Consider the following 25,866-nt stretch of genomic DNA (forward strand, 5'->3'; position numbering starts at 1 on the left):
CTGATAATAATAAATAATTCAATCTTGATTAAACATATTTAAACTTATAGATAAGTATAGGAATCCAAAATTAGATAAATCAAATAAATCCAGATAATGATCTACTTCGAAACGAATCGCTTGATACCCAATAATTCTGAATTGGATTCAATAAAAGCTTGGATGGATGATGATGTTTTTTAGCATTGAATTCAAGTAACCTGCAAGTACAAGTACTTCATTTACACCCAGCAAACTTCCTTTCTTCAGCATGAACGCTTTTTTCCATTGTATGACAACAAGACCATCTTTAGATTTACACTCAATTACTTCTATACCGAAACCAAATATATTATTTCAAAAAAAGAAAATCAAATATAATGTCGCAAACTACAAAGTAAACACTCAAAATCTCTTCCACAACACATCAATGTTTCTCCTAATAATCAACACGAAAATGAGTTGTACAGACGGCTTCACCGGCTGACCTATGCAACTAACAAAACCGAGATGATTTATACGTTGCATACCCCCACTCTGCGGTCCATACTCCATACAATCCACAAAAGTTTAACGTTAAACAACACCATTCTCGATACCACAGCCGACTCGATACGCTACACGATACCGACTAAGAACAGTAGGATGTTATACTTTTTATTGATGAGAGAAATGGGATTGCTTCTTATTTATTATACCAATAATACAAGCCACAATTAATAGTTGCAGTAATGAAATCAATAAAATATAGTAAGCGTAAACTTGGCATACCTATAAAATGAGGTTTAGGGATTTAAGCTTGGCACATACAATCCGGAGCCGGATATGTATATATGGATTGTTTCGGTTTCCTTAACCGGAGTTGACCTTGTCTGTTTTGATGACCTTCCACCACTGCTTGACGGAATTCCGACCAAGTAATGTTTTTGTTAAGGAAGAGTTGCCCTAATAATGGCATGTTTGGTCTTATGGTCTTCATGTTCTCGAAAGTTCGGTGTCCAACCTGTTTGTATCATTGGAACTGTATATTATAAGTATGTCCGGGTTTAGGTACACTATCATGTAGACTGCACTAAAACCGGTAATACTCACCAACGCATTGTGCATATTCCCAGGAGAGGCCGAGACAAAGATATCACTATGCATACCAACATAGTAATCAACTGCTGCTAACAATGAAGCTTTTCCTTTTATAAGGACCCTTTCCTCTGAAGAGGCAAGGCTCTTTTTGTTTTCCATCTTCGGGAATAGCTCGCGTAAGGTGGAAATCCTAGCTTCCCCGCCATATACCTGAAATATTCGACAATGAATACATCGTCGAGAAACAATATATTTGGAAAAGTTTGCAAAACCAAAATTCTTAAGACAAAGGACCTTGTGGGAAGCAAGATAAAGACGGGTACTATTATCAAAACCCAAAGCTGCTAGCAACAATCCAATTTCTTCAGGAGTCAATGGACAACGACCTTGACTCCTCAACTCTTCATCGGTAAACTGAGAATTGAGAACCCTCCCTCCCCAAATCCTTTGTCGGTACTTGGCCAAAGCCAACTTTTCAGCTTTACCCCCACCGAAATCACAGGCTGAATGAGCCGCCATATCCTGCATTAAAACGATGATCATTCAAACTAAATCCTATATATATGAACAATGTCATAGTTAAAATACAAGGACCTTAATCTATGGTATAAGCAGGATATATACCTTATCAAACCGAAGGTGTACCACTACAAATTTCTGTGGCATTTGTTTGACATTTCGATCAGTGGTCCCAGTGAGATCATCGGTAATAAGTGGTTGACTTTCAGTAGGAGGATACCTTAGGCGATGGACAAGGGCATCTCCAAGTGCTCGAATGTGCGGAACAAAAACAAGTGCTTTAAAGTTGACTTTACAACGTAGCTTCTGGATTTCACTCGGCAAGTTGTCAAAAGACAAACGGTGAGAAAACGGAGAAATTGCAGCAATCCCATTGCTGTTAAAAAATCAGAACATGAGGGAGAACTATGATATGTCCGGAAACTGTTGAAAGCGACTAAAATATCTGTTCGAATCAAATGGTTCGAGTTGCTAACTAACCTCTGAAGTACAGGCAAGACATTCTCGAGGTACCAGTTTGCAGATGCATGAACAGGTGCTCGTTTAATTCGGGTTGGTCGAATAGCGGTGGCATAATACTCTCTTGTGCTCCAAGAGAAATCATCAGGTAGTTCTTTGACAATCGATATGTCATCCTTCATTACATTAATAAAGTGATCCACATCAAATATATCCATGAATGAGCTGCAGGGAAAATATTTTACTTAAACCGGGGAGAAGACTAGAAAATTTCCACTTAGAATAAGAACTTGAAAGGATGATTCCCTTCCATATAAAAGCACCTTGAATCTTGCCAAACCGGATTTACTTCGAGATACGGGATCACAAGTGTTGCATTCAATATTTTAGCAACGGCAACCGCATCACATATCTAGAAACAAAAAGGAAATGTTTAGTAAAACTAGAATCATCGAATGTTTCATAATTGTAAAGTACCTGAAATGAGGACCTACCCCCATTCTTTGCTGGTTAAGTCCTCCATCAAGAAAGACCTGAAGATATCCTTCAGATTTCTGGGGCAACGCTGCTCAAAGTAATCAAAGACCAAAAATCCAAGAAAATGTAAGTATCATTAACACCGCAAACTCAAGTCTCGTAACACAGAATACCAACAATAAAAAACAAACCAAAACTCAAAAATCTCATCGTTTGCCACTCACGTGGGGCGTTTACAGATCCACCAAGACATGGTCTCCAACCTTGGTCAGCCAAAGGAGCCCAAAGATCAGTCGGTTCTCCATTAGACTGAATACAAACACAAAAGTAAATCAAACGTCAAAATCACCAGTCAACATACAGTCATAAAAGGAAAATCACAACATATGCAGGTACGCAGGCACGCGAACATACTCACACTTTCACGTTGTAAGGCACTCGTGAGTAACCGTAAATGTCGAGGTTTCGGAACATTCCACTCCTGCAACAAACATCAAAGGGCAGCACAATCGATTAATTTCCTTTCATAGCCAAAGCAATAATTCAACAAACCAGATAAATTTAAAGTTCCATTTCCTCCCCAAAGAGAAAATTACGAACACTATCACTATATTATCAATAAACTAATGGGAGAACTCTGCATAAAGAGCTGGTAAAACTATTAACTTTTATATATACACACATACACACATATATAGATTAAATTTGTGAATTTTGTGGGAGAAGATGCTTAATTTAACTGAAAAAAACTTGCAAAGGCTAAAGAAAAATTTACAAGAAATGAAGAAAAGCTGAATTGGTGGCCATTATTTTTCAATTTTTTTTCCAGTTCAAGCAAATTAACTAATATATTACCTACCAAGACAAAAAAAAAAATCTAGTTTTGGCATAATTTTCATTAAAGCAATATAATTTCCAGACACACTTAAACCATTGTCGGCAAAAGAAACTCAAAACAAACCCTTAACTTTACATTTTTAATGAACTGCAAACTTTTTATTTCTCATTTCCATGAAATTTTCCACGAAGAAACTGAGAACCAGGAACCCACTTTTCCATACAAAAAAAGAAATTCTAGTAAGCTATACACACACACACACACACACACACACACACACACATATATATATATATGTATAGAGGAACGTACCAAGAATGTTGAAGGGGAAGCATGGCTGAATGAAGCAAAAAAACAAGGCAAAAGAACTGGGAAAAGCAACACAAACAACCCAACAATGGCTTCTTGTCTTCTAACAGGCTTATACTGAAACCTCATCATTTTTTCCATTAAAAGCTGAAAAAAAAAAACCCAGATCTCCAAGATGATCACTTTCCCTCAGTTTTTTTTTTTGGATTTATTCTATGTTGATATAGCTTGCTTGATAGTGATAACACCACTAAAACAAGCAACACAAACAAAATCTAATCAACAACCAATAAAAAGCTCAAATCAAAGCACCCCCAACATCACATGAATTCCCTCTTCTTTTTCTGTTCTTTTTTTCTTTTTCTCTCTTAACTTTCTTTCATTTTCTGGACACCTGTATAGCTTTGATTATGGAAAACTGTGTCTTTTATAAAGGGTCCCTTTCAGAAAAAACAAACAATAGATTAAAAAAAAGAAAAGCTTAAAGCTTTTTATGCTTGTGCATGAAAAAAAAGAAGGTAAATTTATTTTTTGGACATGACTAATGATAAATTTAGAATCTTTAAAACCATTTTTTTCATAATTTTTTTTGGTTTAAAGGGTTGTGAAAAAAAATTAAACAGTAAGGTAAGATGATGGGCTTTTTTTGTTAAAGTTTTTAGATTAAAGTTTTCATCTTTTTTTTTATTTAAACCTGTGATTATAAAAATTAGACCACCGACACTGAAATTTGAAACTGTTGAAGCCTTTAAAGTTTATGTATGATTATGGATGGGAGCTGTGATATCATGAAATGAGCACCCCAATGTTTCTTAATATATATATATATTTTTTAGTTTTGTCTAAAATGGTTAAATCCGTCTATTAGTCTATGAACTATGTGTAAATTGTCGTTTTAGTCCTTATACTTTAATTTAGTCAACTTTAATACCTATGTTTTTAGAGATTAAAATTTTGGTCTGAACTAAATGGTAGCTATCAAAGTCAATAATCTAAATTCTGTTATTTTTAAAATTTAATGCGATAAATATATTATTGTGTGTATAATGTCATGCGGTTTATTATTTTCTCATGTTACAAAAAAAGTTTATAGATTTTAAGATTTAAATTTGAAATTTAAAAATATATCAACTAAAATGATCTAGTTGGAGAACATATATGGGCTGATGAGCTAAACATGTTTAGCCTTTAAGTTTTATAAAATTATAAGGTAGTGTATGATAAAATTGTACTTTAGCCCTTCAAAGAATGACAGTTTTTTTTAATTTAATCCTTTTAGCTATAAGCTAATAAAATGGTAAAAATACATTTTAGCTCTTATAAAATATGTAACTTAAATTTAGCCCCTCAAAAGATTTTTGGCTTCACCCCTAAGAATGTAGACTAAATCTACAACTTTACACATAATACAAGACTAATAGTAAAATTTAATCAAACATATTTAACTACTATTATTTGATCAGGACTAAAATTTCAAAATCTAAAATGTATAAAAATTATAATTGACCAATTTCAAAATCTAAAGTATAATGACCAAAATAGTCAGATTAATATATAGGTACTAAATTCATAATCTACACAAAATACAGGGTCTAATAATATAATTTGATCTTCTAAAATCCAAGGAAAAAGGTCATTAATTTAAGGTTCCAAATAGGGTGAAATTTAGTCCAACTTTTTCATTACAGCTTGATGTAAGGATATCTGTTTTTTTTTTTTGGGGGGGGGGGGGTGGGGTGGGGTTTAATGGTCATAACTCATAAATATGGAGCTTTTTTTAATTAATATTTTTATATTTTTTAAAATTATGATTAATAATTAAAAAGAAAAACTTTGTTGATAAAAGTGCCAGATTCATTCCCTTTCTCTATTAACTAATTCATTTAGGAATATTAGTTTTAATAGCATATTTTAATAAATTATTAATACGCAAAATATTTTTAAAAACTTTTTAAAATGATTGTAATTGCAACTTTTACTTTAATTATAATTATTTTAAATAAAATATTTTAATAATAAATGTAATTGAATTATAATTATTTTTAAATATTAATTTAATAATATGAAAGAAATAAAAATATTCTCATTAATTCAAATAAAATAAATTCAAACTCATACTATTATATATATATATATATAAAAGCATATTTTAAACATTATAATTATAAAATAATATTATTTTTATATATATATTCTTTTATCATGCTTTCAAAATGGAACCTTTATTTATTACCTTTCTTATCCTATCAAAATCATGACATTTTTAATTATAAAATAGAATTGAGTTAAGTATACAATTAACTCATATTATTAAAATTTTATATTTTAAACATTTAAAAATAAAAGATTATATTTTTGTAGGAACAAAATTTTTTATTTTCATATGTCAAAAAGTAATTTTAAAAAATACAGTAACAAATTTAGGAATTTATTAAAATTTAGATGGTTCCATATTTTAGGTTTTAAGCATAAATTTCTCTCTTTATATATAAAAGGTACCATTTATAGGATAAATTGAAGCAATTAGGGTGATAAGATATCTTTTTAATTGGGTTTCGAAGCATAAATAAAAGTTATGCTTTAGTGAAAGGAAATGAATGTTTTGTCGTTTTAGATGACAGAATCCATTAATAAAATCGAGGTAAAAATAATTTTTTTTTAGGAAAGTTGGTGGTTTTCATTTTCAAGATTTTGATGATTTATTTTAATTTTAATATTTTCAATAATAAATAAAATACTCCAACTGTATTAAACTAAGGTAAAATCGAAGAAATCAATTTAAAATTAAAATCGAAATAAATATTTTAAATAAAATGGATTAAGAAAAAATAAATCCAACACCCTACATTGCTATCCCTAATGGTACGAGTAAATATTGAATACTTTGCTTTGATTGAACACTCAAAAAAAGGTACCTTCCAAAGGCAGAGAATTAAACGCATCCCATTCCTACAGCTGGAAATTCGTTTCCATGGTGGAAATCCAATTCCACAACAACATGACTTCTTAGTAAGGTAAAGGTATTCTATTTCCTTCTTATGTCACCCAATTTATATTCCACTTCACCAAACCAAATTTGTGCTTAATTTCTTTCATATACATTTTCTTTTTGTTCATCTTTAATCTCAAATTTATATATTTATTTTACATAAATAAAATACAATTAATTTTCTTTATAAATCTATAATTTCTTAATTTATATCATTTTAATCTTGTTGAGTGTTTTCCTTATCTCTCTTAGATGGTGGTATTTATCTATTTATATGATATGAGTAATGTTCATTGATTTGACATGTTAGGTAAGTTTCATGTACATCAACGCGTATCTTACCTTAAACTTAATACGTATTTATGTAGTCTCTTGCGTGATTTCGAATGAAAATATAAATACTTAATTTTTTTGAGTTTGGTCTACAAGATCAATGCATGAGCTCAATAAAAACTAACTCATGTTGAATCCATTCAAGTTTTGGTACAATATCATAAAAATCTAAAAATGAAAATCCCACATTTTAATATCTCAAAATTGTTAAAAACATTGAATAATGCATTAATGGGTAGTATAATAGGAAAAGGACAAAAGGATAAGATTTCAATAGCACTATGAAAAAGGAATTCCATAAAAATAAAAAAGTTAAACAAACAAGTCAACTTCATTAGCACTTTGGTTTTTAAGGGGGAACCTATCAAATTAAATTTCATAACTTTTTTTTTTGGTAAATTACAGGTCTAAACAATAAACACAGACTAACACAACTTGAATCTAAGCTACACTTAAAATAATAAATATTTTTAATTATTAAGTCATCTTAATTACCAAGTCATCATATGAGATTCAAATTTCATAAGTTAATACATTTATTTATATATAAAACAATTGAATTTAAGGTTTAATCCATTTGTTTCATCTTTTTTTGGTTTAAAATAATAAAATAATAATAATAAAACAACCAAATTCAGCCAAACAATTGATGTTTGTTTGTATACACAAATAGAAAGGATGATATTGGGAAAAAATTATATATGCAAATCTAAAGAGAGTATGCTAAAACTAGTCACCTAGCCTAGTTTACACTCAATTCCCTCTCCTCTATTATTAGAGTTTAGAACTAAACCCATTAATTGTTTTGGTATAATAATTTTAGGCTAATTGAATACAATTAACATTTTAATCCCTAATAATTCTCCATTAATTTAATTTACACCAATAATTCTAGACTTTTAGAGGTTGAAAGTTGAAGTAAATTGAAACATATAAAAAAACTATAAATTTGGGGAAATATATTTAAAAGGTTGAAATATACTTTAAATCATTGTACTCTTTACATATTCAACTTTTATTGTTAGGAATTTAATATTTTCATCTTTTGGGTTTAAAAAGCAAATCCAAATGTTAGCACTATTGAAATTCTTTTATTAAATTCAAGTTCATTAACAATGTCTAATCACCCCACACCAATAAAAACCCTTATTAACTCAATTGACACAGATGATATTCTAGACTCTTAGAGATTGCAAGTTCGAGCAAATCGAAGCGAGTTCATTAACAATTTACAATTATTTATTATATAGTTACTGCTTGAGTTTTTTTATTTATATATTTTAACATAAATACTGAAATTTGAAAATTTAAAAAAATAAATTTTAAACATAAAAAGAATACAAATACCTAAAATAAATTAAACGTATCGCACCGTTCATCCAAATTCACGTTAAAACAAATTTTAACACAACAATAAAAACTTGGAAAATTCTAGTAGGCCTAATTGTGGGAAAGATATTTTAAAGCCCAGGATTGTGAACCTTGAATTGAAAATTTAGTGGGGGATTGAGGCAGGTCCATGGTAGGTATAAGTACATATAGTAGCGGCACCGGCAATAAGCCAGTTTGTGACGGTGTGGGCCAAATTATTCTCTGTTCCTTGCGGCTGGATTTTGTGAATCGGGAAATTGTAGGCACAACAAACTCCATCAATTATTGCGAGATAGACTTGAATCTATGCCGACATGCTACCATTTTCACTCTTTTAGATGCAACACCATTGCTACCCTAAGAAACTATGGGTTTTAGTTTCTTGGAAATTGTGGTTTTTGGATCCATACATGTTTCAAAAAAATTACCACCCAAATCAATATTACAATCTATAATCGTATAGAATAGGATTTACATTAGACGACATTTTCATTAAATTAAATATTCGTTAGCACCTTAAATGTAATTTTTAAATAATATTACCTTTAATAATCAAAAACTCTTATTTTCATTTTCTTTTATAATTTAATTTTTTCATGAAATACTTTAAACGACATGAATCTATAAACCAAAATCCAAACAGTTTTTTTCTTCGATCTCTGACACTAGCTGTCAAAATGACTTGAACCTAAAGTATATTCTTCTACTCATCGATGGGTATTGATCTCCCGTATCTGTTGTTGAATCATTGCTTAGAATTTACTAGTCCAATGACTTAAACAAAAATTTTGACAGCTAGTAAATTTGAAAGTTTTTATTTAAGTTTTTATAATTCGAAAAACAAATTGATCTCCCGTATATTTAAGTTTTTATTTGTTTGAGTTATTGGACTATTCGAAAGTTTTTACTTAAGTCACTTGATTGTTAATTTGTTTTTCAAAAAAAAGTACTTTAGGTTCAACAATAGATACGGGAGATCAATTTAACAACCGAGTGACTTAAATAAAAACTTTCGAATTATAAAAGAAAATGATATTTTTTCTAAAAAACAAATTAACAACAGAGTGACTTAAATAAAAAACTTTCGAATAGTCCAATGACTCAAGCAAAAATTTTAAATAATTTAATGACTTAAATAAAAATTTTAAATAAATCAATGATATTTTTAACTTTTACATTATTTCTATATAGGGTAATCTCAAAATAACATATCAAAGTTCCTTTCATCCTTTTTAATTTTTACATAAACTAAATATATATAATTTGGATATAATTTATACCCAATAATGTAACATATGCGCATGGTTAATTTGTATGTATGATTAACTTGTACATTATTAAAGCATCACTGCACCCAATACTTATAATTGATATTATGTCCGGGTCGGGCCAAAAACAGTTCAAATTCCTTTCGTTGTAAACGGGTCGGGCTGTAACCCGAAAAAGATTTTGCTGAACATTAAGAACTTGCTGGCCTATACCTTCATATGTGTGGATGAAGATTGATCCGGCCCAACAGTTTACATGTTTGCCAATCCCCTTTTTATTTGCTAACATTTTAAATTATTAGATATAATATATTTCAACATTCTTTATTTTAACATTTTTTTTAATTTTCTATATAAAAATAAATTTATTAAAACAATTTTAAATTAATATAATTTAATTTATAAAATAAAATATCGAATTAAATTATACCAATTTAATAAAATGGTTAATAAAACACATAGAAATATTTAATGAAAAATTAAAATCGTTGAAGTTTGCAAAAGAAAAAGAAAAAAGGGTTGTCCTAAGATGCAAATGCAGAAGTGGAAGTTCCAAAAGTAATCATTATACAGATTTAAAGATGTGATAAAGAAAAAGAATTTGGTGAAGAAAATAAATAAAGTGGCTTCGGTGATCATTTTTACTTTGATTCTTGCTGGTTTTTACCACCATTAGTTGTTTTATTCATCAAACTTGGTTGATGGATATATATAATGCTAAGAAAAATAAGATGAAAAACACAAACATTATCCAGCCTTGCAAAGTGTGATGGATATACTTCATTTCCCTTAAAAAAAAAAAAAAAAAAAAAAGGTAGATGAGGACTAAAAAGAAAGTTGAAAGTTCCCATAGTTCTTTGTCCTTTATAAAATAAAATAAAAGTACCTTAATAATACCTACATGACAGAGCAGGGTATCATGTGAATTTATGAAGTTAAAACTTATATCCAAACATTATCCTTTTAAAGCTGATGAATCCAATTTTGCCCACTTTGTTAATAAAGTTGACGATCTCTATCTTTTCGTATCTTCAAAAATCTTAGCCTGTATCGTCCTAATTCCGAATACGAATTACTTGATTATTAAACCACTACATTAGGTCATCAAAGTAACTCAGTAAAATTTATATAAGAAAAAATATCATACATAATTATACTGAAAATAGTAATAAAAATAGTTATACAAAATATGTGGAGCTTCAATATCATCGTATATTAAAATAGTCAAAATAACAAAAATGATAAATGAGTTACAGACCTACAAAAAAAATACAATGCCTTAAGAATATAATGGCCACTAATAGATAAGGTACTATACTCTGAATACGTGATTTATTATAAAATCACCATATTAGCCATCCATCTTCCCCCTACTTCACACAAGCTTCCCAACATCCTTAATTTATTATAAAAAGGTCCAAAATTCACCCAAATTAATTCCAACAAAACCCAATTCCAAAATAAATTTATCCATCGCCAACTTAGGTCAGCACTCGAATGTTAACTCGAGAATTTGGGGTCGTTACATAGGCTATTTTTGTAGTATACTGTACAACTTGGTTTAGGTCGATTTCTACTATTAGTTCATGTATTATATGTAAATATTGTTCAAATTTTAATATTTTAGGTTTGATCTAAAATGACTGTTGTTAAAGTTGTTAAGTTAGATTATGATATTTCTAAAATATTATGATGTAAATGTATTATCGCATGTGTAATGCGCTTTCTATCTACGTAAAATATATACAAAAAAAGTCATGTTATTTTAGTTATTTGATTTAACAACTATTGTTTGAGTCATGACTGAAATTTTAAAATTCAAAAAATATAAAGGCTAAAATGATCAATTAGAGAATAATAAAATCTACAACTTATACATAATATAGGACTAATAATAGAATTTGATCTAACGAATTTGATTGTTTTCGTTTTAGGTCAAAATATATAAACTAAAAGTGATTAAATTATAGTATAGAGACTAAATCTATAACTCCTGCCAAATACAAGGACTAAATTATCCTACCCCCATTAGCTACACACTATCTCTGTCCAACCCAACATACCAGTAAGTATATAATACCTGTCCAACACTACACACCTCACGGTATCAGTACGACATGTTACAGTGTTTACAGTCTCACTATCGGATCAAATATAATGATAGGTGATTTGACCACCAATTTAGTACAGAACACTTTCTTCAATTCATAACCCTTGCCCTATGCAGATGCAAAATATAGATGACCAATTTGTATGTATAACTTCTTATGCAGATACAATCATATAGTCCAATATAATAGAGAGTAAATAGAGCTAATTCATAATCACAATAAAGTAGATCATACAACTCAATTTGGTGATACCTATCTTACTGATAGCTTACACTTGCATCGTACAACAAATATGACGTTAACAGAAATTGGCGATTTAGGCTCACACACCCTTGTGGTTCCACACGGCTTGGCACACCACCTTGTGGTTGCCCATGCCCCTTATTTTTCAAATCTGTAAGTTACACGATTTGGGCACATGCCCGTGTGCCAGCCTGTGTGACCATTGCATCTTTATGTCTCACACACGGTCGACCACACGCTCATGTCTCCTGCCCATGTGTCTAAAATTCGGAATCAGTTAGTTACAAGGTCCACCACACGACTTACCACACGACCATGTGTGATGTGTTGTCGTGTAACGACCCGATAGTCACGGGTGTCGAAAAATGTATTTTCGAGACTCTGTTTCCGTAAATTAGACTCGTAAATATTTATTAAAAATATTTAGGAAGTTATTTGTATGGTTAATTAGATTTTGGTTAGGCGAATTTACATAAATTAAGAGTAATTAGGTAAAAAGACTAAATTGTATAAAGGGTGAAAGCTGAATTATAGATTAAAGAAAAACTAAAAGGACTAAAGACGCAATTATGTCATTGCTCATAAATGAGGCGGCATAAGTATATTATTATAAAATTTAAAGTAAATATATATTATAATATTATATACTATTAAAACTTAATGTTTAAGTATATATATTATATATTATATTATAATATAAAATAAAGAAATAAAAGAAATAGAAATAGAAAAAGAAACAAAGAACAAACGAAGCAGGAAGAAAAAAGAAAGAAAGGAGAAAATTAGGGTTTCAAAGTTCCAAGTTCAATTGGTTAGTCAATTTAATCTTTTTTCTTGTAATTTTTTATGTTTTTAGAATCCCGATATTAAATACTACCCGACCTTGTCAAAATTTTAAAAATTATTGAGTTTTTAAATGTTGTTAATGTTGAATAATTTTAGTATTAGGGATTAAATTGATAGATTTTAAATTAGAAATGAAAAAAATTAAATTGTAGAACAAATAGTAAATTTTGTGTAATAGGGACTAAATCGTGAAAAATTTAAAATTTTAAATTTAGTCTAAAGTGGAACTTGCATGAAAATAAAGAATTAAATGTGAAGAATAAAAGTTAGTCTCGGTTTAGGGACTAAATTGGAAATTAGGAAATATTTGAGTAAAAAATTGAAATATTCAATATGAAATTGAATTGTGTTGTATTGATGATTTTTAATTGTTTTAATTCCGTAGCTAATGTCGTACCGGAACCTTCGACTAAAAAGGGAAAAAATAAAGTCAACGAGAAATAGCTCAGAATTTATGGTTTGTATTTCTAATCCGAACTTAGTTATTAATTGTTGTGTTTTTTTATTTAATGCATAAGGTAAGCGTTGAGGTGAGTATTTGACACTTTGCCATTGAATTGAATTAAAGTTAATTAAATGGATTGAATTGGTATATATATATTGAATATATTGATTATTTGAATTGAAATGAATATTGGTTGTATTTGAAAAGTGAATTGGAACCCTATTAACTGTATCAGGTTGAGTCGGATATAGATGGCATGCCATAGGATAGGAAGAATTTGGGGATTTCTTTGACTTCAAGTTGATGAGACATTGGGTGTCAAATTATTACTTCGGATATATTCAATGAGGCACTGGGTGCCAATTTACTCCAGTTTAGCCGATGAGACATTGGGTGTCAAATTATTACTTCGAATTATCCGATAAGGCGCTAGGTGCCAAATTGGTGTGTTTGGTTGGATCCGTGTATCTGTCCGAGTCCGAGTCGTGTTAATAGGGGTAATTAATTGAAATTGTATTATGATTGATGTTAGATGATATTGTATGTGAAATGAAAATGGGACAGTAAATTGAAATATGGATTGAGACACATGAATTGTGTATTCATGAATTGGATATGAAATGAACAAAATTATTGTTTAAATGATATGTATATTATATTATGAAAAGCTATTTATATAGCAAATGTGAGAATTGAGATATTGTGAAACAAATGAAATGTGATATGGTTGTTGTAATATTTAGATTGTATATTTGTGATTTCATATCTTTTGATATTCGGATTATAGAAATACCGCTGAGCTTTACTCAGCGTACAGTTTTGTTTTCCGTGCGCAGGTTAGGTACTTAATTTTGATTTCCGATTCAGCTTCCAACAACAATCCCGATCTCAAACGTGGTGATGTTTATTCTTTTGGGTCGGCACATACCTAGGGTGTCTAACTATTAATTGTTTTGTGGATTGATTGTAAATAAGATTATAAGTTAATATTGGTTGGTTATATACATATAAATATGTGTTTATGTTTAAGGTTCATTTTGAGTCCACACGGCCAGACACACGGGCGTGCGAGGCCATTTTGAAAGGACACACGGTCTGGCACACGAGCGTGTGGCTTGGCCGTGTGACCCAAGTCAGAGAGTTACACGGGTATAGACATGGGCTAAGACACAACCGTGTGTCCCTATTTTGAATACCCACATGGCCTGAGACACAGGTGTGTCTCCTGACCGTGTGAACCCTGTGGCTTTGAAAATTTTTAATATTTTCTGAAAAATTCTCTGAGTTTCTGAATTAGTCCCAATTTGTTTCTAACACGTATTTTGGGCCTCGAGGACTCTAATAAGGGACAATATATATGAGTTTGATTGATTTTGACTTGAATACTATATGATATGAAATGTTTTGAATAAGGGCTAAGAATTCTTGATTTCAACGGTGGTGTTTAGTTTTCTTCTTTTTATTTCAATGTGACTGTATATATATAGTGGAAGAAAACGTAAGTGGAATAAGTCTTTACCCCAAGATGGATTGATTAGTCAATCTAGCTTGAAGCATGCTCAAAAGATCAACCGTATAGAGTTTTCGCTATCTTTTGTATGGATTCCCGTACATGTATTGCTAAACAAACAAACCAATTTGACAAAAAAAAAAACGTTAGGTGTTAAAGTGCTTAAAAAAAAAGACTAAAGTGACCAAACAACCAAATGTTAGGGACTATTTTTGACATTATGCAAAACCTAAAACTAAACAAATTTCTCAAATTTCTATAAGATAAAATAGATGAATGGCCTTAAATTTGTACACCAGATGGTGCACGGCAGAACATGTGTTCCACTGTTTCCTTTCCACTTTTAACAAAAATTTCTAAAATTATTTAATCTATTTTTGTCTCTTTTATTAAAGTTATGTTTTTTTTTTATTATTTTTAATTTCCCTCCTTTCGGCCCTTTTGGCAAATGTTTAAAGTTGGTATTCAATATCCCTCTTTATTGACCCATCCCTCCCCCAAAAGAAGTCCCTCAGTGACTATTAAGATAGAATTAATATGTGATTTAAGACAATCATTACAATAATTAATTAATTATTAATAAAATTCTGACAGTGGCCCATTTCCACCACCATAATTACTCTTTTCTATACAAATCCAAAACCCATACTCAATCATTTTCTTTTATTTTTATTTTTATTATTTTTAATTATGACTGTTTTGTTTACGTAAAAATATTTACGAAGTTGATTTGTTATAAGGATTGGATCAGTTTAACTTTTATAATATTAAATAGAAAATTAAATATTATCATGAAATAAAATTAACGTTTGTTGTTGAGAAAATATAAAATTTGTTTTTAATTTATAATTTAACTTCAAACAAAATATTTCTTCAAATAGAATTATAATTTTTAAATATAATTTTGTTAAACAATAAAAAAACACTTTTAAAATATAAGTTTTGAGATATTATTTTATTAAATATAATTAAATTAATTATTTTTCGGTATTCTTTATATCCGTTTCATGATTCATTTTCGAGGTTCATAATCTATAAATAGGAGGATAATACGCTTCAATGTACTCGAACTCACGTCTTCATGCATTGACAATAATACTCATACTAATCGAGATAAGACTTAATCAACTATTATAACGCAATAAGTTAATATATTAATATTGTTATGAAAAGGATTAACCAATGTTTAATAAAAGGTAATGTTTTTCTAAAGGACAAGTATGGACAAATGATTGGTTTGATTGATTTTTCATATATAATTAATTTAATTTTAACCTTTAATAACAATCTATCGATCTTATTTTTAATTAATTTTATTGAATTAATTTAACTTCGATCTTATCTAAAAATTTTATACCATAGTTTAAAGTATGAGATATACGTTACTTAAGGTAGCAAAAATTTTAAAAATATAAAAATCAAATTTAAAATTCCACGGATAAATGAATTAATCTTTTATTAGTTAATTAAAAAAATGAATACGAAACCCTAGTATAATAAACCTATACATTTTCATTTATGTAGAGCTGAAGAGGAAAAAAGGTGAAGGCAGTTCCCCAAAAAACCCGGATTTTAAGGAGCCGTTAGACGGGTCCCTCGGGAAACATAAAAGGGCAAATCTGTCAACCTGCACATTTCTCAATGTAAAAAGCACAGGAATTCTTCTGATTGACACATTTATTACAACACTACACCAAATAATACTAATATTTTTCTCTAATTATTTTTAATAAAATGCTAATTTTATCTTAAACACTATAATACAGGAAATTTAACAGTAATAAAAGTTGTAGATAACGACATTTTTATTCAAAATTTATTTATTAAAATTAAAATTAAACACCTTAATGAGCTTATCGTTATAAATAAAATGTTGGATTATTTAATTAACTATAACTTTTATCCTACTACCATATTTAGCCATTATAAAGAATTATCTAAATAATATAAATATAAGAAATAAAATAAAAATATATATATTTAGTTTCATCAATTAAAATAATTACATTCCATACTACTTACATTTTAAATATGAGATGAACTATTTAATTCAATTTCAGTTTATTTTAAAAAATTAAATAGTTAAATTTATTTAATTTATTTTTTTAAAAATTAAATGAAGAAGAAATTTACTATTCCCTAACTAAATCCTTATCTTTACTATATTTCCTAATGAAACCCTTAATTTCATATTAGAGGGTTGAGTTTAAATTTATATTTTTAACTTGAATTGATTGGGTTTAATTCGTTTTACTATTTAAAAATAATAAAATTATTTTATTTTAATATTTATTTATTTTTATGATTAAATTTAAATATTTTCTAAACAATAAAATAAACTATTTCAATTGATGTAAACAAAATAAATTTTGATTAAAATATTAAAACTAGCCTTTAACTCGACTTATATAAATGATAAAAGTATCATGAAGGTCCTTGTACTATGAGTCATCTATGTTAGATCAAATTATAAATTGGTCTTTCCATTGTTGACATAAGGTACACCTAGCACATGAGGTGTAACTATCTAATTATTCTATCAATAATACTAATTTTTAACTATAAAAATAAATAAAATTTTTAATTAAATTTACTCTTTAATAATCTATTTTTTAAATAAAAAGATAAAATATAATTTAATTCATTATACAAGGAACTCAGTAGTAGTTTTACCATCCATACCTCTCTAATTCACATGGATGAACAGAATTAGTATTAGCAGCAATGAAACAAGAAATTAAAACACACAAAACGAGGCAAAAGCTCCCCTTCTCTCTGTATCCACTAAATATTTAGATTCCTTTTTTTTTCACTGTTTTAGTGTTTTTTTCTTTCATTTGTTTCTGTCATTTCATTCATCTCTCATTTCCCTTCTTCACAAATCTCTGCAACAACAAAAAAAAGTTTTCAATTTCATCACTGGGTTAGCAGCAATCTCTGCAAACTTTCTCATTGGCTATATCTTCCACTTGCTCCAAGAAATGGGTTTTCTTTACTAAAATGGTTTCATCAAGCTTAACCCGAAGTTGGGTTCTTTTTTGTTCTTGCTCCAAGTAGATATTAATTTCATGAACTAGATCGTTTTGTTGTTGGTGAAAAGGGGAAAAAATGGGTAGTGGAAGCTCAAAAGCTGATAAAAATGAAGCCTTGCGTTTATGTAAAGAGAGGAGGAGATTCATAAAGCAAGCTATTGATTCAAGGTATGCACTTGCGGCTGCTCATGTTTCTTATGTTCAATCTCTTAGAAATATTGGTATAGCTTTAAGAAGATTTGCTGAAGCTGAGGTTTTGATAGAGTCTTCTTTATTAACCTCGGCTACCGAGCTTGATAAAACCCCTTCACATTCTTCATACCCTTCACCGTCTCCTTCTCATTTAGGAGCTGATGTTTCTGATTCACCATTGGAGAATGAAAGTCCCATTTCTCCGGTAACCACGAATTTGAGTTACATGAGAGCAGGGAATAGTGCTGCTTTGACTGTTAAGGTTAATCCTAATAATGGTGGTGGTTGTTTAGAGGATGAGTCATTGGCAATGGCAATGGCAATGGCAATGCCACCGCCCCCACCTCCTCCTTTTGAGTCTGGTTCTTGGGATTTTTTTGATCCTGTTGATGATAGTGAGAGCTTTAGATTTATGGGGAATAATGGGGTTGATTTGGATTTTGAGGATTTGAGGGGGTGGGGAGAGTTTAGGAATAAAGGGTTTGATCATGGTGGTTTGGACGAAAACAATGAGTTGAATGAAGGGCCGGAATCAGAGAGAAAAGCTGTTGAAATGTCGAATGGTTCCGCAACTCGGAAGTATAGCCGTGGTAGATCAATGGAGGATGATACATTTTTGTTTGGATTAGGGGGAGAAAATGGTGGTACTAGGCAGATAAATGACAAGGAGGTGGATCATAATGTCAGTGGTCCAAGTGAAACTTTGATGGGCAAAAGTGGGCTCGAACAATCGAGTTCGAAGAAAGGAAAAGCAATGGCAGATAAAGATTTATCTACTGAAAGGGAAGATCCCTCTGAGTTTATAACCCATAGAGCCAAGGATTTTCTTTCAAGCATAAAGGATATCGAACATCGATTCTTCCGAGCATCAGAAGCAGGTAGGGAAGTCTCCCGGATGCTTGAGTCTAACAAAATCAGGGTTGGATATTCTGAAGCCGAAGGTAATCCTCATTTAACTTTCAAATTTGGATTCGATTTCTTTTATTGTCTATTCAATGCTTGTGCCGCATACACTACTGAGTCCTCATCTGCGAACATCTTATGTCAAAATCAACTATTGTAGGGGGATCCTCGGCATTGCTGGCAGCTTTGCAACCTGTTTGCTGCCGTGGAAAGACTGGTCTGGTTTCTCATGGTAAGCTCTCGCTTTACATGGCTCTTTATTACGTACAGTCAATTGAAGGTCTTTCTTATTCAACTTGTGGAACTTTTACTTGTTTTTTTCATTTTACTGATTATGGCATTAACTTGTGCCATGGAAATGTATCATTCTTTTCTCATGCCATGATCTTGTAGAGCCGGTGCAACATGTAACCAAAGTCATACATTGGAAGAGGTCAGCATCTTCAAGGTCTTCTTCATCAAGGAATCCACTAGCCACGGCCTCTAAAGACGATGCTGATGACAGTGGAAGTGATTTCGTTGAAGAGTTCTGCATGATTTCCGGTAGTCATTCATCCACCTTGGACAGACTTTATGCATGGGAAAGAAAACTCTATGATGAAGTGAAGGTACTTCTTATTCAAATCACTTTGACATATTTAATTTTGAATATCTTCTTGATATAATATTGTGCATATGCTTGAAATTTGGAGGCAATGTTGGTTTCGTGAATTTAACTTTTAAGTTTATTGACGGTTTTCATTGCCATAAGTTAATTGCCTTATTGGCAACTAATGAAGGAAATGTTTGTTAATTTCCGAAATAGTGTGTGGCTAATATGATTAGCTTCTATCTTTGAATGTGTATATTAGTTTCATTTTCTTCTATCTGCAAGTGCTATTACTCCTTGATGCTTCTTTCATTTAATTTCTGAGAATATCAGGTTCAAATTGTTTGTTATATGCTTTATATTTCAACATTTTCTTTCCTCGAGAAGTAGAAAGGGGCGTTTTCATGTCACGGTAAGAAACATGCTTCTAGGTAATTTTTAAACAAGTGCATGTGAGCAAACACATTAGCTCATGCCTCAATAGAAATTAGCAAAGTTTAGGAGTATTAATTAAGTTTAATCGGTATATGTTAGTATTAGTAGCTTTGCTTTTAACCGATCTAATATGTAGATTGCCCTTCAAGCTTTTGACTTGCTTCTTTCCACCCGTTAGGCTAGCGAATCTATCAGGAAGGAGTATGATCGAAGATGTGATCAGCTCAGACACCAGTTTGCTAAGGATATTAGCACCCAAGTGATTGATAAAACGCGGGCAGTCGTTAAGGATCTACATTCCCGAATTAGAGTAGCACTTCATTCTGTTAATACCATATCAAAGAGGATCGAAAAAATGAGAGATGAAGAGTTGCAGCCACAACTTGTAGAGTTAACTCAAGGGTAAGCTCCTTTAAATCATAAGTACTTGAAAATCTCTGAGGTTTCTGAATCATTGATATCCATATCTTGACTACAATTATGCTCGTGTTTGTAGGTTTCTTAGGATGTGGAAGGCCATGCTTGAATGCCATCATTCACAGTACATCACCATCTCGCTGGCATACCATGCAAGGGACTCGACGGATGCGCCACAAGGAGATGCACGCAGGCAGATTATGGTGCAGCTTCAGCAAGAGATTGAGTGCTTTGGCATAAGCTTTACAGACTGGGTTAATAGCCATGCATCTTATTTAGAAGCTCTGAATGGTTGGCTGCAAAACTGCATCATAGAACCTCAGGAACGTTCTAAGAACCGGTATCCATTCTCACCTCATCGATATCTGGGATTTGGACCACCGATATTCGTTCTGTGTCGTGAATGGTCAGCTGGAATAAAAGCCTTACCAGCCGAGGAACTTAGTGCTGCCATCAAAGCCTTCTTATCCGATATTTGTCACTTAATGGACCAACAACTAGAACAACAACATAAGAAAGACAAATCAGTTGATGCAAACAACGGAGAATCAGAGAGCAAAGATGGTCTTAACTTGTTAACTAACGGCGACACAACTGCTGACGTATCTTCAAACTTGTGCTGCATACAGGCAAGCTTGACTCGGGTTCTCGATAAACTAAACAAATTTTCTGAGGCCTCGGTGAAAATGTACGAGGATGTGAGACAAAAAAGTGATGCAGCTCGAATTGCATACCTCAAATTGCAGGCCAACTAGATTCAATGTAAAGCCATGTAATGATGAAAATATAAGCATTATTAATATTCAGGTTTCGGAAATAGATGGTTGTAAATTGGAGTTGCAAGTAAACCATGCAGGACTCAATAATCTGCATTATTAGTTCAAAACCAATTTTTTCCTTTGTTTCTTCTCCGTTTACCATTGGAGGTGCCTCATTTGACATTATTATCATGTTTCCATGCCTTGTTACCTATGATTTATTTGTTAAGCCACTTGTTCTGCAGGCTGTACCTCTTCTGATGGATAGAAACTTGATGACTGAAATTTTAAAATTTGCGGAGGCATGAGCTACCTGATTGTCAACTCTACAATGCCTATGACTTGTATTGCTGGATTTCTTGCTACTCTGCCATTATGTTTATGCAACTCTTATCCTAAGTCTAAATAACATAACTTCTAGTCGTGCATGCCCTAGCAATCCTAATTGAAATGAGGCTATCCTCTGTAAAATTAAGCTTTATTTTACATATCCATTTTATGGCATATACAAATTAATCTTTTCACGATTCATACTTTAGAGCTGCAACTCTCAACAACCTCATTTCTAAAGTTTGAACCAAGTTTTCTTTTGGGAGCGTAACGTGTCCTCAGGGACAAAGGGAGGGGTAAGTAGGGGCCTAATCCCCTAAAATTGAAATTTTTAATATATATGTTAAAATTATAATTTGACCCTAAAAATAATAAAATTTTATTTGAATACCAAAAACCGTAAAAGAATATAAGTCTATATAATGATTAAATTGTATTTTAACTTTCATATAAATATATAACATAATCCATCTCTTAAGAAAAAATTTAACTTTATCCCTGTATTATTTTATCCAACACTTGTCGGTAGTTGATAAGAAACAATCAGTTGGAGTAGTTTGTCAAATTTTAGCATTGAATAAAAGAAAAAATGTCTTAGTTGCTTATGGCTTAAAAGCTCGGTACAGCCATCGAATTGTAGATTGCATGCTGGATTGCCTGTTGAGGTTTAGCCTTTTCTTTTCTTGTAGCACACGACTGCTTTAATTGCGGTGGTTTTGCCCTACGTAGAGGCTGGTCCAGATTCCATAAGGACTTAAACTTTGAATATGAAAATTTTTCGATATTTGTGATTGCTTTTCGATGAAACAAAACAGTTTGTTTAGAATTACACTACACAGTGAAGTGGTGCTAAAAAAGTGGGCACTCTTTCACTATGAAAAGCAGTAAATACACTATTGTTTATGTAATTCGATTTTTTTATGTTTGTAGAGTCTAGTTTAATCAGAAATATTCATTGTTTTTAACAATAACAATAAGTGATCTTAATTTATCACATCCCGTGACAGTTTTCCTCACTTTTATAACTTGAAGACTTAATATATTGTGAATTCATCTATTGTGAATTCAATAAGTAAAATCATAATATAAAGGTTTTACTGTCAAAATGCATTCATACAATATAATTCCTTACAAAAATAGATTAAGTGCTTAATTCTCTCAGTACATTAATTTATACAAATATCTCAATTATATAAATTTATTTCAAGACCTGCTTAAATATTAAGATCTATATCAATCAACTAATACAAAGATATAATAAGATAAATACAAATAAAGACTTTTGGCAGACCAAATCTGATTTAATCCAATCCAATCTCCAATAATCTTTCATAATAAACTAGATATCATCCATACATTCAGCATACCCCATATAAGCCGTTCAATAAAATTACATTCAACCAAGATCTTTCCAAACTAATTTCAAGATTAAGTCTTGACAACACTTTAAAATCAAACTGCATTCAACCAAGATCATGTCTAAACTACAAGTTTTCCTATTTAATATTAGCTTTTCTTTTTCGTAACATTTCTATGCCAATAGTTTTTAATAAATTTTTATCATAATTTTTATTAACAATAATAATAATAAATAAAATAAATGCATAAAACATCATTGTTTATGTCATCAAAAATCATTTCAAGAATAGAGTCGGCAATATATTATTGAATTTTAAGGTCCAAAATTAAAAGAAAAGACAAAAAAATATTGTTGAAGTCTCTTGAAATTATTGTTAAGTAACATCAATTAAATCAAAATTTGTCCATAATCAAAATATTTGTAGTTTAATCAAAGTTCAAAGTAGCAAGAAATTGGTATTGTTCACACAAGGGATGAGCCACTTGGAACAATTTTATCCCCAAAATATGTTTATATCATATTGGATTAAAAATCTAAAATATTAATAAAATAAATCATGAATTTATTTTAATAATTTTCGACTTTACAAAAACTCATTTTAGTTTTTTATTTGATTTTTCATCTTTTTTATCCCTTCAACTTGTATTATTTGTCAAATCACCTCACAATTAATGAAAAAGTTAATGTCGACTAACTTTGTCAATATGGCACTCACGTGTAGGACATGTTAGGAATTAATTAATTTTAAAAAATTAAAAATATTTTTATAAATTTTAATAATTTATTTTTTCAATTTTAAATTTTAAAAATTAATTAATTATTGATGTAGCATTCAAGTGTATGTCACTCATCCATTTTGAGGTGATTTAACAAATAAAGCAAGTTTAAGGGCTAAAAGAGACAAAAAATTAAATTGATGCCTAAAATAATTTTTTTGTAAAGTTGAAGAGCCAAATAATTCCTATTAATTAATTATTATTATTAAGTGTTTTGCTAAGTGGTGTCACCCTCAGCCGGTCACCACCTCAGTTAGAAAATTACTAAAATATCTTTTGTAATTAAAATAAGTTATATTCTTTGATGGTAATTTAATTTTTTATTTAAAAAACCAATAAATATATATATATATATGATAAGATTTAAATCCATTTGCGTTGATGAAACATTTAATTTACCACTCAACTAAAGATTTATTTTAATATTTTTATACATTTCAATTTTATTATACATATTTTATACCTTCATCAATTGTGTTTCTCTCTCTCTCTCTCTCTATATATATATATATATATAAATATATATATATATATATATATATATATAAATTGATTGAGTTGTTGTCATAAGTTAATTTGACATCAACTTAAGATTGATGACAACACCATGATAAATAAATTTAAACTTATTTTTTCTTTTTAACATCGTACATATTTTAAGTGTTATTATTAATTAGTTTCAAACCATATATTTCATTATTTATGTATGTTATGTTTAAATAGGCATTTGTGTTCTAAACTTATTGTTTCGACACGCATACGCTTGTGATAAGATTTCTAGCTATTATTAATCACTTGATTGAGTTGGTGTCACGAGTCAATTGGGCAGCAACTCAGTTGCGTAATGATTAAAATACATTTGCTTTATGAAGTAAATTGTACTATTTTGAGGGTATTTTTATCATTTTATATCTTTTATATGTAAAATATATACAAATAAAAGATTTAAACCCAAGCCTCTGTAGTATTCAAAATTAGTACTTTATTATTTTAACCAAAACCTCATTTATTATTTATATAGTTTTTTATAAATATGTTTATTACATAAATCTATTTTTCACTTACATCGCGATTATGCTATAATCTAATTATCTAAAACAATAATTTGAAAAGGCTTAATACATAATTTAGTACATAAGTGTGACACTTTTTCTAACGTGGTACTTGTGTTAATTTTTATCCAATTAAACACAAAAACTGTTACTTTCGATTACTAAAATATATAACATTTGTCAAATACAAGTATTACATTACACTAAAAAATAAAACATATATCACATTAGAAAAACTATCAAACTCGAGTACTAAATAATATATTAATATTTTTTTAACAATTGACCTCCTATTAAGACCATTAAGACATTAACCCAAATACACATACATATTTAATATAAATTTAAAATATTAAATATTAAATATTAAACATTTGCATTTCAATTAAATATATTATTTAAATGTCACATCAATTTAATTATGGATTTATGAGTTAGCATCAGCTTGAAATAGACAAATTCACAATAATTTTGCTATTGCTTTCAACAAAACTTAATCCCTAAAGGTGAACAAATTTTAGAAGCAATAAACTAATTTAAAATCTTATCAAGTTTATCTTGTTATTATAAAATTATAAATTATGTGCCACATTGCTTTTCCAGCCAAGCATAGTTGCTTCATCATCTCACCCATTATTTTTAACACATAAGAGAGTTGACAATTTCTTAAAGTCAACTATTTCTTTTAAAAGAAATTACAGTAGTCATCCAATTAAACACATTTCTGGACTAGTGCCCATGAAATGGTTTGATGTATTATAAAATATTTCTTTAATATTAAAAATTAATTAATATATTATTTAAGATTAATTTCATATTTTAAATTATTTAAGTGATACTTGTTAGCAAAATTTTCCAACAAAATTGTTTGGAAAAATAAAGCTAGATGTTATCTCATATATTTCATTATTTAATTTTGATTAATATTTGCTTACAACATACAATTATTACAAGCAACCAAAGTCAATTCTTGGGCTCCTTTAATTTTATTCTTATCTAAAAATAAAATCAAATATTTATCATTTAAGTCTTAGTTTAATTGATATATATATTTTTTGTAATAATTTAAAAATATAAATTCAAAGCGCGTTTAATTGTAAAATATCTTTTGCTTTAGGGTTAGAAAGTTACGAATAAATTAAGTATATATGTAATGTAATGTTATTTTTATTTTGTTTAACACATTGATCTATACACGAAGTCAAAAATATTTTTAGAGTTATAATTTAATTTTAAATTTTTGAT

The 25,866-nt window shown here is 29.7% G+C and overlaps 2 protein-coding genes across 5 annotated transcripts; one reads left to right on the forward strand and one right to left on the reverse strand.

Moving 5' to 3' along the window:
- Positions 1-309: 309 nt before the first annotated feature.
- On the reverse strand, positions 310-4,425 carry LOC108467122 (O-fucosyltransferase 39). 3 transcript variants are annotated; one of them, XM_017767641.2, is made up of 10 exons: positions 3,665-4,425; positions 2,933-2,995; positions 2,706-2,823; positions 2,532-2,602; positions 2,361-2,449; positions 2,059-2,262; positions 1,684-1,954; positions 1,354-1,581; positions 1,072-1,269; positions 310-982 (listed from the first exon to the last, which is right to left on the reverse strand). In XM_017767641.2, the coding sequence occupies exons 1-10, from the start codon at positions 3,800-3,802 to the stop codon at positions 773-775; spliced, it is 1,590 nt and encodes a 529-aa protein (XP_017623130.1). In that variant the 5' UTR covers positions 3,803-4,425; the 3' UTR covers positions 310-772. The 3 variants fall into 3 exon arrangements, with proteins under 3 accessions (XP_017623130.1, XP_017623131.1, XP_052879821.1); XM_017767642.2 differs by having other exon boundaries at positions 2,739-2,823; positions 3,665-4,422; XM_053023861.1 differs by lacking the exon at positions 3,665-4,425 and adding an exon at positions 3,488-3,626.
- A 13,003-nt stretch (positions 4,426-17,428) lies between these two features.
- On the forward strand, positions 17,429-21,235 carry LOC108467251 (protein ALTERED PHOSPHATE STARVATION RESPONSE 1). 2 transcript variants are annotated; one of them, XM_053023863.1, is made up of 6 exons: positions 17,440-17,977; positions 18,157-18,942; positions 19,065-19,136; positions 19,298-19,512; positions 20,107-20,330; positions 20,425-21,235. In XM_053023863.1, the coding sequence occupies exons 2-6, from the start codon at positions 18,228-18,230 to the stop codon at positions 21,098-21,100; spliced, it is 1,902 nt and encodes a 633-aa protein (XP_052879823.1). In that variant the 5' UTR covers positions 17,440-17,977; positions 18,157-18,227; the 3' UTR covers positions 21,101-21,235. The 2 variants fall into 2 exon arrangements, with proteins under 2 accessions (XP_017623331.1, XP_052879823.1); XM_017767842.2 differs by having other exon boundaries at positions 17,429-18,942.
- The last annotated feature ends 4,631 nt before the right edge of the window (positions 21,236-25,866 follow it).

The sequence above is a fragment of the Gossypium arboreum genome, chromosome 2 (genome assembly GCF_025698485.1).
Source record: "Gossypium arboreum isolate Shixiya-1 chromosome 2, ASM2569848v2, whole genome shotgun sequence".
Lineage (NCBI taxonomy): Eukaryota > Viridiplantae > Streptophyta > Magnoliopsida > Malvales > Malvaceae > Gossypium > Gossypium arboreum.

Bases quoted from the DNA above. Each gene is read 5' to 3' on its own strand.
- LOC108467251 (XM_017767842.2), top strand. From the start codon at position 17,886: ATGGGTAGTGGAAGCTCAAAAGCTGATAAAAATGAAGCCTTGCGTTTA. The intron at 19,513-20,106 runs GTACTTCTTATT...TCCACCCGTTAG, and splicing joins AACTCTATGATGAAGTGAAG to GCTAGCGAATCTATCAGGAA. The intron at 20,331-20,424 runs GTAAGCTCCTTT...TCGTGTTTGTAG, and splicing joins CTTGTAGAGTTAACTCAAGG to GTTTCTTAGGATGTGGAAGG.
- LOC108467122 (XM_017767641.2), bottom strand. From the start codon at position 3,802: ATGGAAAAAATGATGAGGTTTCAGTATAAGCCTGTTAGAAGACAAGAA. The intron at 2,996-3,664 runs GTACGTTCCTCT...TGTTTGTTGCAG, and splicing joins CTTCCCCTTCAACATTCTTG to GAGTGGAATGTTCCGAAACC. The intron at 2,263-2,360 runs GTGCTTTTATAT...TTTTCCCTGCAG, and splicing joins CCGGTTTGGCAAGATTCAAG to CTCATTCATGGATATATTTG.